At 54.0% G+C, this 14636-nt stretch overlaps 1 protein-coding gene across 3 annotated transcripts; it reads left to right on the forward strand.

Moving 5' to 3' along the window:
- Positions 1-252: 252 nt before the first annotated feature.
- On the forward strand, positions 253-14470 carry LOC102098462 (protein FAM163A). 3 transcript variants are annotated; one of them, XM_065071782.1, is made up of 6 exons: positions 276-326; positions 434-508; positions 9381-9477; positions 10007-10029; positions 10512-10626; positions 11775-14470. In XM_065071782.1, exons 5-6 carry the CDS (start codon positions 10534-10536, stop codon positions 12165-12167), a joined length of 486 nt encoding a protein of 161 aa, XP_064927854.1. In that variant the 5' UTR covers positions 276-326; positions 434-508; positions 9381-9477; positions 10007-10029; positions 10512-10533; the 3' UTR covers positions 12168-14470. The 3 variants fall into 3 exon arrangements, with proteins under 3 accessions (XP_064927855.1, XP_064927854.1, XP_021141414.1); XM_065071783.1 differs by lacking the exon at positions 434-508 and having other exon boundaries at positions 253-326; XM_021285739.2 differs by lacking the exon at positions 276-326 and having other exon boundaries at positions 370-508.
- The last annotated feature ends 166 nt before the right edge of the window (positions 14471-14636 follow it).

A 14636-nucleotide genomic window follows, 5' to 3' on the forward strand; every position in this document is an offset into this window, starting at 1 on the left:
TGCTCAGGGGGCTGCAGGGGTGCGTTTGGGGCGCTCAGGGGTGCTGTGAGACCCGGGCTTGAGAATGCTGCAAGTTTGATAGTGCCTGGGGTGCTGCAGGGCTCAGGCTTGGGGGTGCCCTGTGGGTACCCGGGAGTTTGGGGGTGTTCAGGGGATGCTGCCCGTGTGTGCCCGTCCGGGAGAGGTGTAGGCGGGGGGTGCTGACTGGGTGCACCCCTCTTGTTTCGGGGGCGGTGCGGGGGGCGGTGCTGGGGGTGAACTCCTCCCCCGCTCGTCTCCACCCCCGCCGGCCGGACCCGCCTCGGCTCTCTCGCTCCTCCGCTCCGGTGATTATTCTTTTTTCTTTTTATTTCTTATTATTATCGCCGTTGTTATTATTACTATTATTACTGTGATCCTCTTCCTCCTCCCCTTCCTCCCGCTGCCCCGCCAGCCGCCGCGGTGCTGCCGGACCCGGCTCCGCTGCTGCCTGCACCGCTGCCCGCTCCTGCCCGGCCCGGGCGCACAGGTACGACTCGGGCATCCACCCCTCAACACCCCCTTTCCCTGGGCATCGGGGCTTTGTAGACGGGTCGGGGCAAGGGAAAGGCTCTCGCTTGAATTTGGGGCTGTGGTGGGAAGAGGAGCCCGTGCGGTGGGGGTGCTGCGTACAGGGCGGGCTGGGGTGTCTGGGTGGGATGCTCCCCGCATCCCGGGGCTGCGCTGAGCCCCAGCGCCACAGCCTCGTCCAGGTGAAGCTCCAGGGTTGTGGTTCCCTGCAAGGTCCTGACTTATTTTCTCAGGGTTATGTGGTCCGACTTTGTGTTGAGCTGGGTTTTTTAAGTAGCCGTTGACTCTTCTGGCTGCTTAGGTGGGTAGGACTGAGTTTACCCGTCTCTAAACCCTACTTCTTCGCAGCTGGGTGAAGTTTTGAAAGTCCCAAGCCTGGGGCTGAGCCTCTTGCTCCCTCGGTGGGAGCCCAGAGCCTTGCCATTCAGCAAGGACACGATGGCCTGACAAATCCCCAGCCTCACTACCAAACCCCTTGGTGGAAATGGTGACTGCCTTCGCTGAAGTGGAGGAAATCAAATCCTTTTGTTTATTCCAAAGGATCTCTGTTTTATCTCTCACCGTGCTGTGGTAATTAAAGGAGACCTGCGCTCAAGTTATTTGCCTGGCTTTTGTTTTCTCCTAAGGTTATCCTGGAGGACTTTATTCCCTGCAAAAGGGCATGTGGAAACATTTAGTGTTTTCAGCTGGATTTTGTTTGCGTGCTATCGATTGTCTCTCCAGCAGAGAGATTTTTCTAAGGTGTGGTGGAATATTCCACCCCGATGGAGGCTTGTATTACTGGGGCTATTTTTTTCCCTCCCCCAGCCTTGCCCCTCGCTTGTCTGAGTCGTTGTTCTGGGGCACTGGGTGTAATGGGGCTGCTGGTTGGCATTCAGTGTTGTCCCCATGGAATCTGATGGGCTCTACCCTGGTCTTTGCCAGGGAAGGGGACAAAAGGTTTTTTCTAGGAAGGGTTTTTTCACCTGTTGAAAAGCCAAGAGGGAAAAGTGGCAATAGGCTGCTGTTCCTGACCTTGTGGTGAACATTGAATCGGTGAGTCCAATTCCGTTCTGGCACTGTCTCTACTGGGATGTGCGGTCTTCTCCTACCTCCTTCCAAAGTGCTGGATTTTAGCCTAACCACAGGTCTTAGGACAGAGTCCTGCTTAGGCAAGGCTGCCCAGCCCCACTCCTCTCCAGCCCAAAAGACCCCAAACAGGGTGGAAATCAGGTGCAGAGGATTTTCCACTCAGCAAACCCTCCTCTCCAAAGGGACGCCGAGCATCCTCCAGCCATTTTGCATGGGAACATTTTGGGTGCGTGGACCAATGGTGACCCAGGCAGCCGCCTGTCTGCTGGGAAGTGTTATGATGGGGTTTTTGGAGGAGCTCCGCTCCTGGCTGGGGCAGGACCTTAGCCACGGGCACAAATGGGAACACAAGAGCTGCTTCCCTTTCTGGGGCCTGCTTTTTGTGGTCATGCCTCAAACCCAGTAGCCCCCAGGGCAAGCAGAAATAAGGTCAGGCTAAGGCATCCCCATTGTTCCTAGCCCCATCTGCCTCCATCCCTGCCGTCCCCCATCCCTCCCGGCATCTCTGCCTGCCCGACCTTCCCCATCGCTGCTTTCCCACCAGGATGAAATATTTATTGAGGCTCCGTTACCCTTGTTTTCTTGAAAGCACATTTCACACTTCATTTGCAGGAGACATTAAGAGACTTCATGGTGGGTTTTTCTTCTCGTTGGGCGCGTGTGATGGTGTGTGTTTGACCATGCCGGCCAGCCCTGCTGCTCCCTGACCGGGCAGCGTGGGCTGGGTGAGGTGGAGCATCTTGAGCGATGGATGAGTTTGTATCCCCACAGTGTGCTAAATCAACTAGAAAAAAAATTAAAATAGCTGGTCTGAAACCCAGCAAAGGGTTTTGCTCTGCAGAGCTGACCTGTCTGTGCTGGGTTGCATTGTGCCTCCTCATCCCGGCTGGAATGCAGTAAGTAAGAGGAGTGTGAGTGGTCCTGTAAAGCAACCGTGGGTGCAGTTTTCCCACAGCTTTATGGAAAAGTCACTCTTGGACCTGAGCTTGGGGTGACTCCACTTGAATTTACCCTAAACAGCAGACTTGGGATTGGGCGCTGTGCCCCTGTGTTGGCCCAGAACAATAAGCAGCTCCATCTTTCCCTGGGTCTGTGCAGCCTGTGGGCTGTGGTCCAGGATCAGTCCCAGAGGGATGTATTCCTGTTGGTGTAAAAAGCGAAGCTGTGTTTGGGGACCTGTGCCTGTCCCTGAGCGGGCTGTCCTCCCATGGCACAGTGTCAGGATCTTTGTGGGTACTGTGGGCATCTGGATTGCAGAGTGGGAAGGGGAGCTTGCGGCTCTGCCGCGCCTGCGTGGGACAGCTTTCTGGGGGAAGAAAGCTGCAAGTTGACGAAGATTGATCCACCCTGGCTGTGTGGGTGGGAAGGGCAGGATGGGCTTCCCAGTGTGTGTCCCAGTGATGGGGATCCCTGGGGGTCGGGATGGCTGTAAGCTCCCATCCCTGTGGGTGACGTGGCTGTCACTGGGTCTGTGTCCTGCCAGGAAGGGCAGAACCAGCTGGGGCACCCAAAAAAGCGGAGGAGGCAGAGTGCAGAGTTCCTTGTGTGTAGTATCAGTGACAAGGAGGTACCCGGACTGCAGGTGGTGCAGTTTTGGCTGGTTGCCCTCCAAGCTGGCTGTTTCTTAGTGTGACTGCTCAGTTGTCCCCAACCCAGGGTGCTCCTGAGATGAGAGAAGCTGCTTGTCCCTGTGCTGTGTCCAGCTCCCTGCCAGGGTAATCTGCGGTGGTTCCTGCACAAACCCCACCCTGCCGAGCTCCCCATTCTTGCTACAGGGTCCTTAAAAGCACAGGAGAGTTAAAAGCATGTGTGGCCACCCCCCAAAATAGCTCCCGGCCTGAGGGTCTGGAGATGGGCATCCAAGCTGCAGGGCAGCTCAGGGATGAGCAGCCAGTGGCAGCCGTCGCATTGGGCAGATGGAGGTGAATGAAGAGAACACAGACTTTCCCGGGCTGTTTTTTTGGATCCTGACCATGATGCCGCACTGCTCCAGAGCCAGCACCTGTCCCTGCTGTCTGGTCCCGCCGAAAAGAGACAGCCTGTCTGTCTGCCTTGCGCTTTTGGGGAGGCTTTGAGAGCCCTCCTGACTGTAGTACTGCCGCACGTGGGAGGCTCCTCTCTCTGTATTGCTGGCTGAATGCAATTAGGCTTTAATGAGTCATTAAAATAAATCTCTGTTTCTACTCCAAGCGAACATGTCGGGGGGATGCTGACAGTCGGAGCAGCAGGTCTTGCATCATGTGGAGAAAGAGGCTGCGCTTCCCCATGCCTTCCTCCCTGGGACTGGACCACAGCGCTGTCCATCTCCCTTTTCCATGAAAAAAAGAACCTTTTTCCAAGATCTCTACGTTTGCAGATGCTACAGGAGTGGGATTAAATTATAACCAGTCCTCACATTAATTTCTTTGGGAGGAGCGGTGGTCTGAGGATTATCTGCTCCCTGATGCTGAAGGGCGCTTGCATGGCTAGAAGTGGGCAGAGATGTAAGTTGAACTGGTTTTTGGCTCCTGGTTTGTCAAAGATGCTGATGGCCGTGTCCTTTTCAACCTGTATCTGGTCTGGTGGGCAGCTGGGGGAGACCTCAGCTCTGCAGCTGGAGGGAGATGGACGTCAAGCAAGCACCAAAATACAAAAGAGAAAGTGTGGTGCATCAGTGACAGACATCCATCCAGTTTTCCTAGCTGTAAATGGGATTTGAAGAGCTCACGAGCTGACAGGGATGATGGTGGCCCTTCTCCTCCTGGTCAGACACAAGGCTCATCTTCTCTTATTCCACCCAACTGCTAAACAGCTCGGTTACCCATGATGGTGTCTTTGCTGATTTAATCCCTCCACAGTGGCTGTCTTTCTGGCACACTTGCAGGCGGCAGGGAGGGCAGATGCTGGCAGGACACGGAGGGACGTCCCCTGCATGTCCCTGGGGAGCAACATCCCTCAAATGTGCAGTCGCTATTTCAGCCACTGGCTCCCATAGTGTTATCCAGGCTGTGGGAGGGTATGAATTAAAACCAGGGGTTGAGCAGGATAATTTATTTTATGTTTTATCTTAGCAAAACAAATAAATTATGTGACGTCGAGGCATGGCAGATCCGCCCCAGCGTGACTCGGACAGCGTTGCCTGAGCGTGCTGTGCCGGGGGGGCTGAAGCCGATGGGATTACAGAGGCTCCAGCCTTGGCCAGAGCTTTTCCCCTGGGCTTTCCTTTCAGGAGCAGAGCTTGCTACTACACAGAAAGGTTTTGCACAAGTCGTGTTTCATATGTCAGGCTGGGAAGAACAGAGACAGGACAGCGAGGACAGATCTGGGTGGAAATTAAGCAGAAGATTTTCACAGGAGTGAGTGAAACCAGGTAGAAAGGGTGAGACAGCATCCATGTCCAGGGTAAGGAGGGAGATAACAAGGTGATGCCTGGAGGAGATAATGTCCTGGGTCCTGTTTCAAACAAAGCTTGTGAGAAAATGGCTTAATGAAAAAAAATCTTTAGTGAGAAATTTGCTGTTGTGCTCAGTTGGCTCTTGTTGGGGATGCTCTGCAGGGACGTTCCCTGGTGGGATTAGTCCTGCTGGAGAACAGAGCATGCACCTTCCTGGGGCAGAGCAGCGAGCAAATCAAACTGGGGAGAAGATTGTAGCTCCACAGGGTGTGTTTGCAGCACCTGGGGAATGAGAGACCCAGCCAAGGTCTCCATCCCCTTGCCCTGATGGGAAGAACCTCCTGGTGTGAAAATAAATGGGTGCTGAGGAGGTGAAGGTTTCATCTAGGAGCAAGGAGGGTCTGCAGCAATGCTCTCGTGGTACTGGGAATGAGCAGCAGAGCATCCTTGAAGGGAGGGTGGTCCTGTCATGCTGCTGGGGAGGGTCTGCAGGATCCTGATCCATCATCTGGATCTTCCTGCTCCCTGAGGCCTCGATGTGGAACAGCTGTAGGCTGGGAGCTTTTAAAGAGATCCCAGCTGCCCCTGTTTGCTTTGCTGGTGCTTTCTCGGCTTTTCCTGGGCAGTGCTGGCTGATGAGGGGAAATACCTGTGTTGTGTTGGTGCTCTACCACAGGGTTAAATCAGCCATGGGATACCTACATTGGTGCAATGAGTTTGTGCAAACACCAAGGGGATGTTCAGTCCTGCATGGCTGGAAGGTGGTTGCTGCCGCTGGGGAAGGTCTCTTGGGCTCCCACAGGGTAGGATGAGGCACAGCGTGGAATGGAGCAAACCTGGGTTGGCAAAAAGGAGTTTTTTGGCAGAGTTTGGTGGTCAGGAAAGGGGATCTGCTGGGCTCAGTGGTTCAGGAGCATGGTGTTAGCAGCAGGAGCGCAAGCCCTTCGCACCCACCCAGGAGCCAGGGTCTGGCTGGCAGCTTCCACCCTTGAAGGGGTCTGATTTTTTGTTAATTGCAATTAATATCTTGCTTTTTCCACAAGGCTTTTGCAAGAAAAGAGCAGGTTCCAAAACCCTGTCGGTATTCCTTCTTTCCCATCCCTTACCTTGGAAGGAGGTGGTGGGGAGCCCTTGGGAACTGGTGCAGGTACTGGGGTACCCTTGAGCTATGGTGGAGGAAAACCAAGGACAGGCTTGTGGCAGGGCACAGGATTTTTTGGTTTTGATGACTGACTGCAAATCTCTGGAGCCTCAGCTGGGGTACAGTGTCACCTCTGTGACCTGGGTGTCCTTGCGGTGGCCGGGAGCAAGGAGCAGGGTGGTGGCTGAGGTTTCCCTGCCAAAACTGCTGGGACAAACCCCATGCAGCTCGAGGCACCAAAAGAGCCAAGCACGAAAAAAGGCACAAAAAAGCCTCATGTAGGGAATGGGAAAAAGCCTTTTTTGGTGTTCTCTGCAGCAGGCTGCAAACAAAGTTTTCCCAACTGCTGCTGTGATTTCTGTCCACAGGCTGGTCCAAACTTGAATATAACCTGGGCAGAACCAGCCACGGAGCCCAGTGCTGCTCCTGGGGGGTGTTATTGCTGCAGGAGGGAGCAGGGCACTTTTTTATGCCTTAAAGATGCTTTTTCCTCAGTATATTTAGTAACAGAATATCAAAAGTCAGAAGGGGCTGGCCCCTCCTGAAATGATGGGGCTTAAGCACACTCGTGCGCAAGGGCAAAGCAAAACAGCAGTTTTTGACTCCTCCAAAAATCAGTGTTTGCAGTGCCTGGGGCAGACAGCAGGTTTGGCTCTCTGGGGCTCACGTGGATCCCTTAATTAAGAGTTTAAAGGCTCTGAAGTGACCCAGTGGTTTGGGACCTGGGCAAGAAGCACAGCGGGGGGAGCGCTGCGGGCTGTTGGCTCGTGCAGCCCCCCGCATCCTCTTGCATCCTGAGTTGCCATCGCTCTTTGGGTGAAATTTCATTTGGGTTTGGCTTATTTTGGGGGCAGATCTCCTTGTTTCTGTTCCCCCATGACTTGGCTTGTCCCCTTATGTGTTGCAGCACAGGATATCTGATAAGCAATAAGTCTGCAGGGTCTCAACCCTCCCTGTGCAGCCATTCTGCCCCATGGCTGGGGGGACAGTGCTACTCACGTCCTCTCCCTCTTGCTACGGTTTGCAGTTGTGGGTTAATCCAGCCACATTCCACCGGGCTGAGGTGCAGGGCAGGACAGTGCAGGGCAGGACGGTGCAGGGCAGGACTGTGCAGGGCAGGACGCAGCCACCCTGTTGTTTGCTGCCATAATCTGTTTTAAAAAGGCAGCCCCTGATGCTGGTTTTTTCCAATTAGGCCCTGGGAGATGATTCTGGTAAAACAGCGGCCGGGGCTAATTTCCCAGGCAGACATTTCATTGAATTAGCCCATGAGCTGCAGAGCAAAACGGGGAGAGCAGAGCCCGGGCTGGGGCAGGACTTGCCGGCGAGGTTTGGCATGATGCTCCCAGCAAATAGCCTAAAACCCGCTACTGTGTCTTGTGTTAGTGTTGGACCCTTGTTGGATGGGGAGTGAGCTTGGGGCTGGTGGGGCAGGAGAGGAAGGATGGGAATTTCTCAGCTGGGCTGAGAGTGCTGTCGGCTGGCAAAAACCTCCCATCGACCTGCAAACCCTGCAAATCTGCTGTGGACGTCATTGAAGGAGAATAAATATAGAAGCCTGCGATGCCGCTTGTTTCCCAGAGTCACTTTTCAGGCCGTAACTTTGTGCTGCGAGGCAACATCAATTAAAGAAAATGTATCTCTGCAGCAAGCGGTTTTGCGCGCCAGCCCGGAGGAGTTCGATACGGCCGGGGGACCCTCCCGCCACCCGCTCCCGTCCCCATCGGGGACAGCGTGACACCTCTGCCTAGCATCTCAAACCGCTTGCCCGAAAGCCAGACGGTCCCCACAGCTGCCCGTGGGTTGTAGCCCCCTCTCCTGAGCTGCCCAGGAGTAGTGAGCCCCGAGGCATTTGCTCAGTGTGGGATATTTAAATATTTAAACAACTCACAACCCCCTTTCTCTGAAAGCATCACCTCCGAAGAGATGAGGTAAGGCAGTGCATCTCTTATGGTTCATTTTAATTTTTGCCTTTTTTTTTAACATTCTCTGTTTTCAAAAGCAGGAGTCTGGCTCCTGAGCGTGGCTGGTGAAACACTGATCCCAGCATCCCCAGAAATGGGGATACTGGAGATGGGGCATGTGGAAGCCCAGACATCCTCAAGGCAGTGCCAATTGGACTTGGACGTGACCAAAGGATCCCCAGGGCTGGTCCCTCCCTGCCTGGGGTCATTCTCCAAGGCTGCCTGCTCGCTCCAAACCTCAGGCTAATTGGATGCTGCTCTCTGAGCTCTAAATCAAATCACAGCTCCCATGAAATGAAGTTTTCTGGATGCGAACAGCTGCCTGCATCATCCATCACTGCCCGGCTCACGGCGCATCTCTCTCGGGGGGCATCAAAGGTCGACGTTTGCTTTTTCCAGCCACCTGCCGGCACCTGGGGAGTTGATAACTCCATCGAAGGCTCCCACGTGTGCCTCCCCTACCATCCCTGGTGCCCCTCGCTCTTAGCAATGTTTCAGGGTGCAGTTTGGGAATAAGGTGCAGGAGCTGGTTGTGTTGGTCTCTATTATTAGCTCTGCGTCGGGTCCCATGATGGATGGAGATATTAACTGGGTTATGGACCTATTGATTTCTCAGTTGTGTTTTTTTTTTTTCCTTTGTTTCATGTGTGAGAGTGGCTTGGGGAGGAAATCCAATGCATGCCCGCCTTTTGGCTTCGTACAGGAACTTTCCAAGAGCTGAAAATCAATTTGTGGCAGGCAGGATCCTGCAAATCACTGCAGCAGAGTGAGGAGGGTGGGGGATTTAGGGGAGGTGGAAGGACTCCCTACGGTGCTCACCAGCATGTGGGGCAGTGTCTTGTCTGGAAGCTGCCACCTCCCTCCGTCAATTAGGGCCACGTGGCGAAGGGTAATTAGATCTCCTTGGCTGCAACCGGCTGGCACTTGGGGTCTATCAATTAGCCTTGCGCTGGACGAGGCGCAGAGGGATGTGGCAGCCGGTAATGAAATGTGGTTGTGCCAGACGTTGCCAGAGGGTGGGGGCGATGGGTGCACCCACTTCTTGGGTGCAAGTCTCTTGCTTTTGCTGAAATGGCAGGTTTCAGGTGTGGGATCCTGGCGGTTTGGGTTTATCTACCTGTGTAGAGCACACCTTTTCTGCCAGTCTCCCGTAAAAAAGCAGTTTATTTAGCCCTGATGTAGGGACACAGGAGGTATCAGCAAGGATGGGGACACTGGGAAGCCCCCTTGGGCAGAGGGGGCAGAGCTGATGGTGGGTTTTTCTCCTTGTCCTCCCTCCCAGGGCTTCCAGACCCTCCCCATGGCCATGCAGCGCTGCTTGTCCTGGCCGCCCACCCTGGGGCCAGCGTGACCGCAACATCCTTATTGTCCTTTTCCAGGTAGGTGCCCACGAGGTGGTGAGGGGACACTGGGATGTGGCAGGGGGACACTGGGACCTGCCAGCCCCGGAGGGGATGGAGGGGAGAGCCCCTTTCCCAGCAGCACAAAAATCATTGTCCACTTGTGAGATGGTGCATCCGCCTCCTCCATAATTAATTTTAAAGAAGAAAAGGCCAAGTGCTGACTAAGCCAGGCCTTTGCCCTGTGAAGCTGCCTGATTCACAAGCTGCTCATGGCACAGCCTTGTCCTATGGAGTATTTATCCAAGCTTGGGAAATACCTCTTTTCCCAATTCCAAATTAAAGAAAATAATAAGATTAATAATAATATCATCATCATCTGCATGACCCAAAATGCTTTTTGCACCACAGAGGCTCCCGGATGAGCTGAGCCCTATCCCTGTGGGATGCGGAACATGAAGCAGGTCTTCCCACAGGTCCCAAATTAAGGCAAATTCTCAGGAAGCGGGGAAACATGCAAGAGGGGTGCTGATGGGCCATGGCTAACCTCTCCTTCTGCTCCTTCCAGGTCCAACGCCTCCGTCACTGAACGTGAGTAGCCCCCAGGTTCCCTAGCCAGTGCCAAGCCCATGTTAGACCTATTGGCGGACAGCTGGGGTGTGTTTTTTGGGCTCAGACTACCAGATTTGCAGAGTTCAAAGGCTCCCCTTGGACTTTGCCCGGTGGAAACCCAAGTTTGCTTCTGTGTTTTGAAGCAGAAGCTGTATTTTCTGCCAGGAGGGTGGAAGCTGGCCCTTTTGGCTCAGTGAGGGGAGAGGCTCTGCGGGTGGACCACAGGGTGTTTCCCAAAGACCCCGAGCCAGAGGCAGCGAGGGAACGTGATGCTGCATTTCAGGTGTCCTCTCGCTAGGAGAAGGACAGGGATATTGGGTGATAGTTTCCAGTTGGGGAGGGAGGAACGGGAATGCGATATTTTGGGATGCAGGCATCATGTCTGTGATGTGATGACAAAGCTGTGGTAGGTGACTTTCATGTCCCGGGGTGACGCGCGTCCCTGTGGCTCTGCCTTTCAGAGTTTGATGGAGAATTGGTCGGATGACAGCGGGAACTGTTGTTATCACCGGGGGAATCCTAGCGACAGTGATCCTACTGTGCATCATTGCCGTGCTCTGCTACTGTAGGCTACAGGTGAGTGCCGGGGCCGTCCCCTATCTTGTCATGGACCTTGGCAGGATCGATGCTTCTCGGGCCAAACTGCTGCAGGAAGGGTCTCAGAGGGGGTTTCTCACCTGTGACAGGCAGGGAGTCAAACCTCTTTTTTCCCCCCCTTGCTGCAGAGTTATGTCCTTTCCTCCTCCTGGCGCGGGGGGACTCCCCTAAGGCTTTTTTGAGGCTCTGCAGTACTTGTGAATTTCGATGTAGGCTTGGCTGGGTTTGCAATACCAGATGGAGACTGTTACATTTATTTTTTTCCCCCTGTAAATTAAACGAGGAGGCTTTCAACAACAGCTAGCTACAGCCTCCTGCTCTTTAAAAGTTAATGTGAAGTCTGGGCCATGCAGCAGTGCACATGTGATGAAAAGCACAGCCGTTACTTAGAGAAGTTTCCAACTGGCGCAGTAAAATACCTTCTTCCCCTTGCAAACCTTGCTGGGAGGGGAGATGACAAGTTCCCCAGCAGCTGCCTTCTGCATCATGCTCAGGTCTGGGTTTTGTCTGGCTTCTGCTGCTTTGCAGGACCCAGGTACTGATGGAGCGGAGCAGCCAGAGGCTGATGGGGGGTCTGTCTGACAGGGGGATGAGGGGAGCAGGGACACACTGAGGTGCTGGAGCGAGTTAAGAGAAGGGAACGGAGCTGGGGAGGGGGCTGGAGCACAAGTGTGAGGGGAGCGGCTGAGGGACTTGGGGGGTTCAGCTGAAGAACAGGAGCTGAGGGGAGACCTTCTGATCTCTGAACTGCCTGGAAGGAGCTTGGAGCCAGGGGGGTCGGGCTCTCCTCCCAAGTACCAAGTGATAGGATGAGAAGAAATGGCCTCAAGTTGTGCCAGGGGAGGTTTAGATTGGATATTAGGAAAAATTGCTTCCTGGAAAGGGTTGTTGGGCATTGGAACAGGCTGCCAGCACGGTGATGGAGTCGCCGTCCCTGAAGGGGTTGAACAGACGCATAGGTGAGGTTCTTAGGGACATGGGTTAGTGCTAGGGTTGGGTTCACAGTTGGACTTGAAGATCTTGAGGGTCTCTTCCAACCAAGATGATTCAGTGTTGCAGCAGTGCTGGCTGTGAAGCTGAATCTGCTGCTCCGCTTCCCCTAATCCAACCTCTTCGCTTCCACACAGTACTACTGCTGCAAGAAAGATGACTCCGATGAGGAAGAGGAGGAGGAGGAGGAGGAAGAGGAAGAGCCCGACCTTCCCACGCACTCGCACCTCGGCCCATGCAATGCCTGCAACTCCCGGGTGGTGGATGGCCAGGGCAGCCCCCCCAGTGAGCTCAACCACCACGGGGCTCACACCTACTGCCCGACCTGCTCCCCTTACGCCTCCCCCTTTTACATCCGAACTGCCGACATGGTGCGCAATGGCGGGGAGAGGGTCACCTACACCCCCGCGTGCTACAAGGAGATGGGGCCGCCCCTCAACATGGCCACCCTGCAAGGCTACCCGGTGAGCCGGCACGGCCTCCTCCGCGAGGGCTTCCCAAACCCGCGGGCTGTCAGCACGGAGGTGTAGCCACCATGGCCACTCACACGGGGTGTCCCCCAGCCAGCACCTGCTCCAAGGAAGGGGCTTTTCACTTGTCTTTGGCGGGGAGGGGGACCTGCAGAGAGGCCCCCCTAAGCCCACCCTAAGACCAGCATGGTCCTCCTGCCGGACCGCCCAGCATGGGCGAGAAGACAAGAGAGATCTCCAAGGGCAGTGACATCAAACCGGCCACCTCTGAACCCATCATAAGTGTCATTATTATTCTACTCTATCTCCTGACGGGACTTGTCTAACGAGGGCTATGTACAGTACAACCTAATTTAATTACTCCTGACTCCCCAAGCCCAGAGCGAGGTCTTAGGTGTCCCCATGCAGCCACCCGAGGAGATGCCTGTCCCACCACCTCCGGCGTGACCAGTTGCCACCGCTGAGCGGGGAACGGCAGCGCTCCTTGGCAATGGGAAAGCCACGAAGGGAAGATCGGGATCGTCCTTCTCCCCTCGCACCGCGTTAGTTGCTGCTAGCAGTTAGCTTTTGTGTTCGAGTGTAAGATAAGACACTGTCTCCCACCCGCTTCGGTCTTTGCACGCGCTGGAGAAGTTCGAGACGTGAATTTAGATCACGGGCGAGGGGAGGAAAAGTTGCTCGTGAAACTGCTCACCCATGCAAATGGGCACAGGCTGATGGTTCTGCGGCCAGAGCCCCCACCTCTCCTACTCTTCACAAGCTTTCTAAGGAGCTATTTTAACTTCAACCCATTAAAAAATGGCAGGATTTTACTTATGGGAAGAATTGCATCAGTAAATAACTGCAGTTTTGGTCACCTTTGGTGTTGGAAGCTTGACGCAGCCCACCCTGACAGCTCCGCACAACCAGAGGAAGGCTGGCTTTGGGGTGGCTTTTGCTTTCAACGGCAGCACCAGAGGCCACCTGGTCACATCTCCTCCTTCGCAGGGCCCACAACCTCCCATGAGAGAGTGATGCTTGGGTGGTCAACCTTCCCCTTTTTTTAGCTTTCAGAAGAAGAGGGTGCAAGGCCCAAACCTGGGTTCACCAGTTCTGTGGCTGGTGACGACAGCCAGTGACTCTGCCTTTCTGCAAAATGAATGTGGGAAAGTTCTTCCTTCCTCCATAAATCAAATTAAGTGAAAAATTACTACAAGGACATCTTCGTCATTCGCAGGCACTTCCATAGCAACCGGTGCAGGACCACTGGGCTGAGCGCTTCCCATCCGTGGCAGGGAGGAGGGACCTGGACGGTGACGATGCCCACGGCCATGTGTTGGAGGTGATGGCAGGAAACGCTTGCCGTGCCTTTGCAGTATAGGGTGCGACTGCTCAGAAATGTGAGTGGTGGGTTTACTTGTTTTTATTTTTACTGCCACAATTTAGAAATCATGCTGCTGCCCGCAGAAGGATTTGGACTTCACCTCCCCCGTTCATGCACAGAAAAAGTAGGTCTTGGCATAGAGGCGCATGCTACATGAGCCCAGAGTGTCTACATTATCAGGCAAAAGGCTAATTTACACTTTGGACCTGCTCCTGCCTTGGCACCTCTGCTCAAACTGCGCAAAGAAAAGGAGCCGGACAAATGCTAAACGTGGTGATGGTCCTTGTAAGCAAACACCTTGCCCCAACCTGCATTTTACACAGCCTTTTGAGCAAATGTTATGCACCATCTCCCCCACCCATATTGCCATTATCGGAGACTCAGACTAGCTGCAGCTCTTTCGGAGAGTCTCCTTCCATTCTCCAACTAGTGATAGCAGGTTTTAAATGTCCTCTCATGTTAAAGGCAGGCAGGAGAGAAGACAAATTAGCAGCAGCAAAGCTCTCTGGATCCCACTGGCTGAATGCTCCTACTGCTTCCCATCTAGCCAGTACTCCTCCCTGAAAATGTAAGTCTGTAACTTGAAAAAAATCTTGGCTAACTCAGTAAATCCCATCCTTTCTGGTGAAAGGAAGGCATCCACTTTGTCATCTTCATCCTATAGCAAATTAAGCGTGACCTGTTGCCAGCTAACGAGGTGCCAAGGCTGGCGAGGCAGTTCCTGAGTAGCTGAATGGCTAAGATGAGGGTTGGCCTCAGAGCCAACACAGTGCCTTGTCTGGCACAGCTACAGTGAAACGGGTGAGTCTGCAAGGCTGGAAACACAGGAGATGCAGCTGTGGGTCAGAAGGTTTTGGGGATGGTGGAGGAAGAGGAAGGGTAGTGGCAGGGATCACAGGTTTGTTCTACTTCAGATTCCTTCTGTTACTATTCTCTGCCTTTGCTCAGCTATGGGTTCAAATTCAATGTCAGAAATAAATGAGGACTTTGAAATACAAAACAGGAGTGGTTTCTCTTCTTTGGCAGGCAACATAAAATGAGGGTTATCTGGTGCTGCCTGGAAGCTGTACTGGTGCAAGGATTTTTCCTCCCCACCTTTCCTGCTCCTGCTTTTGTTCCTCTTGTGTCCCTCCCTCCCTTGCCTCTGGCCTAGGTACCTGCCTCCC

The sequence above is a fragment of the Columba livia genome, chromosome 8 (assembly GCF_036013475.1).
Source record: "Columba livia isolate bColLiv1 breed racing homer chromosome 8, bColLiv1.pat.W.v2, whole genome shotgun sequence".
NCBI classification, from domain to species: domain Eukaryota; kingdom Metazoa; phylum Chordata; class Aves; order Columbiformes; family Columbidae; genus Columba; species Columba livia.

What these genes read in the sequence shown, in the direction of transcription:
- LOC102098462 (XM_065071783.1), top strand. Translation starts at nt 10,534, where the DNA reads ATGACAGCGGGAACTGTTGTTATCACCGGGGGAATCCTAGCGACAGTG. An exon ending in TCTGCTACTGTAGGCTACAG is followed by an intron (nt 10,627 to 11,774) that starts GTGAGTGCCGGG and finishes GCTTCCACACAG; the next exon opens with TACTACTGCTGCAAGAAAGA.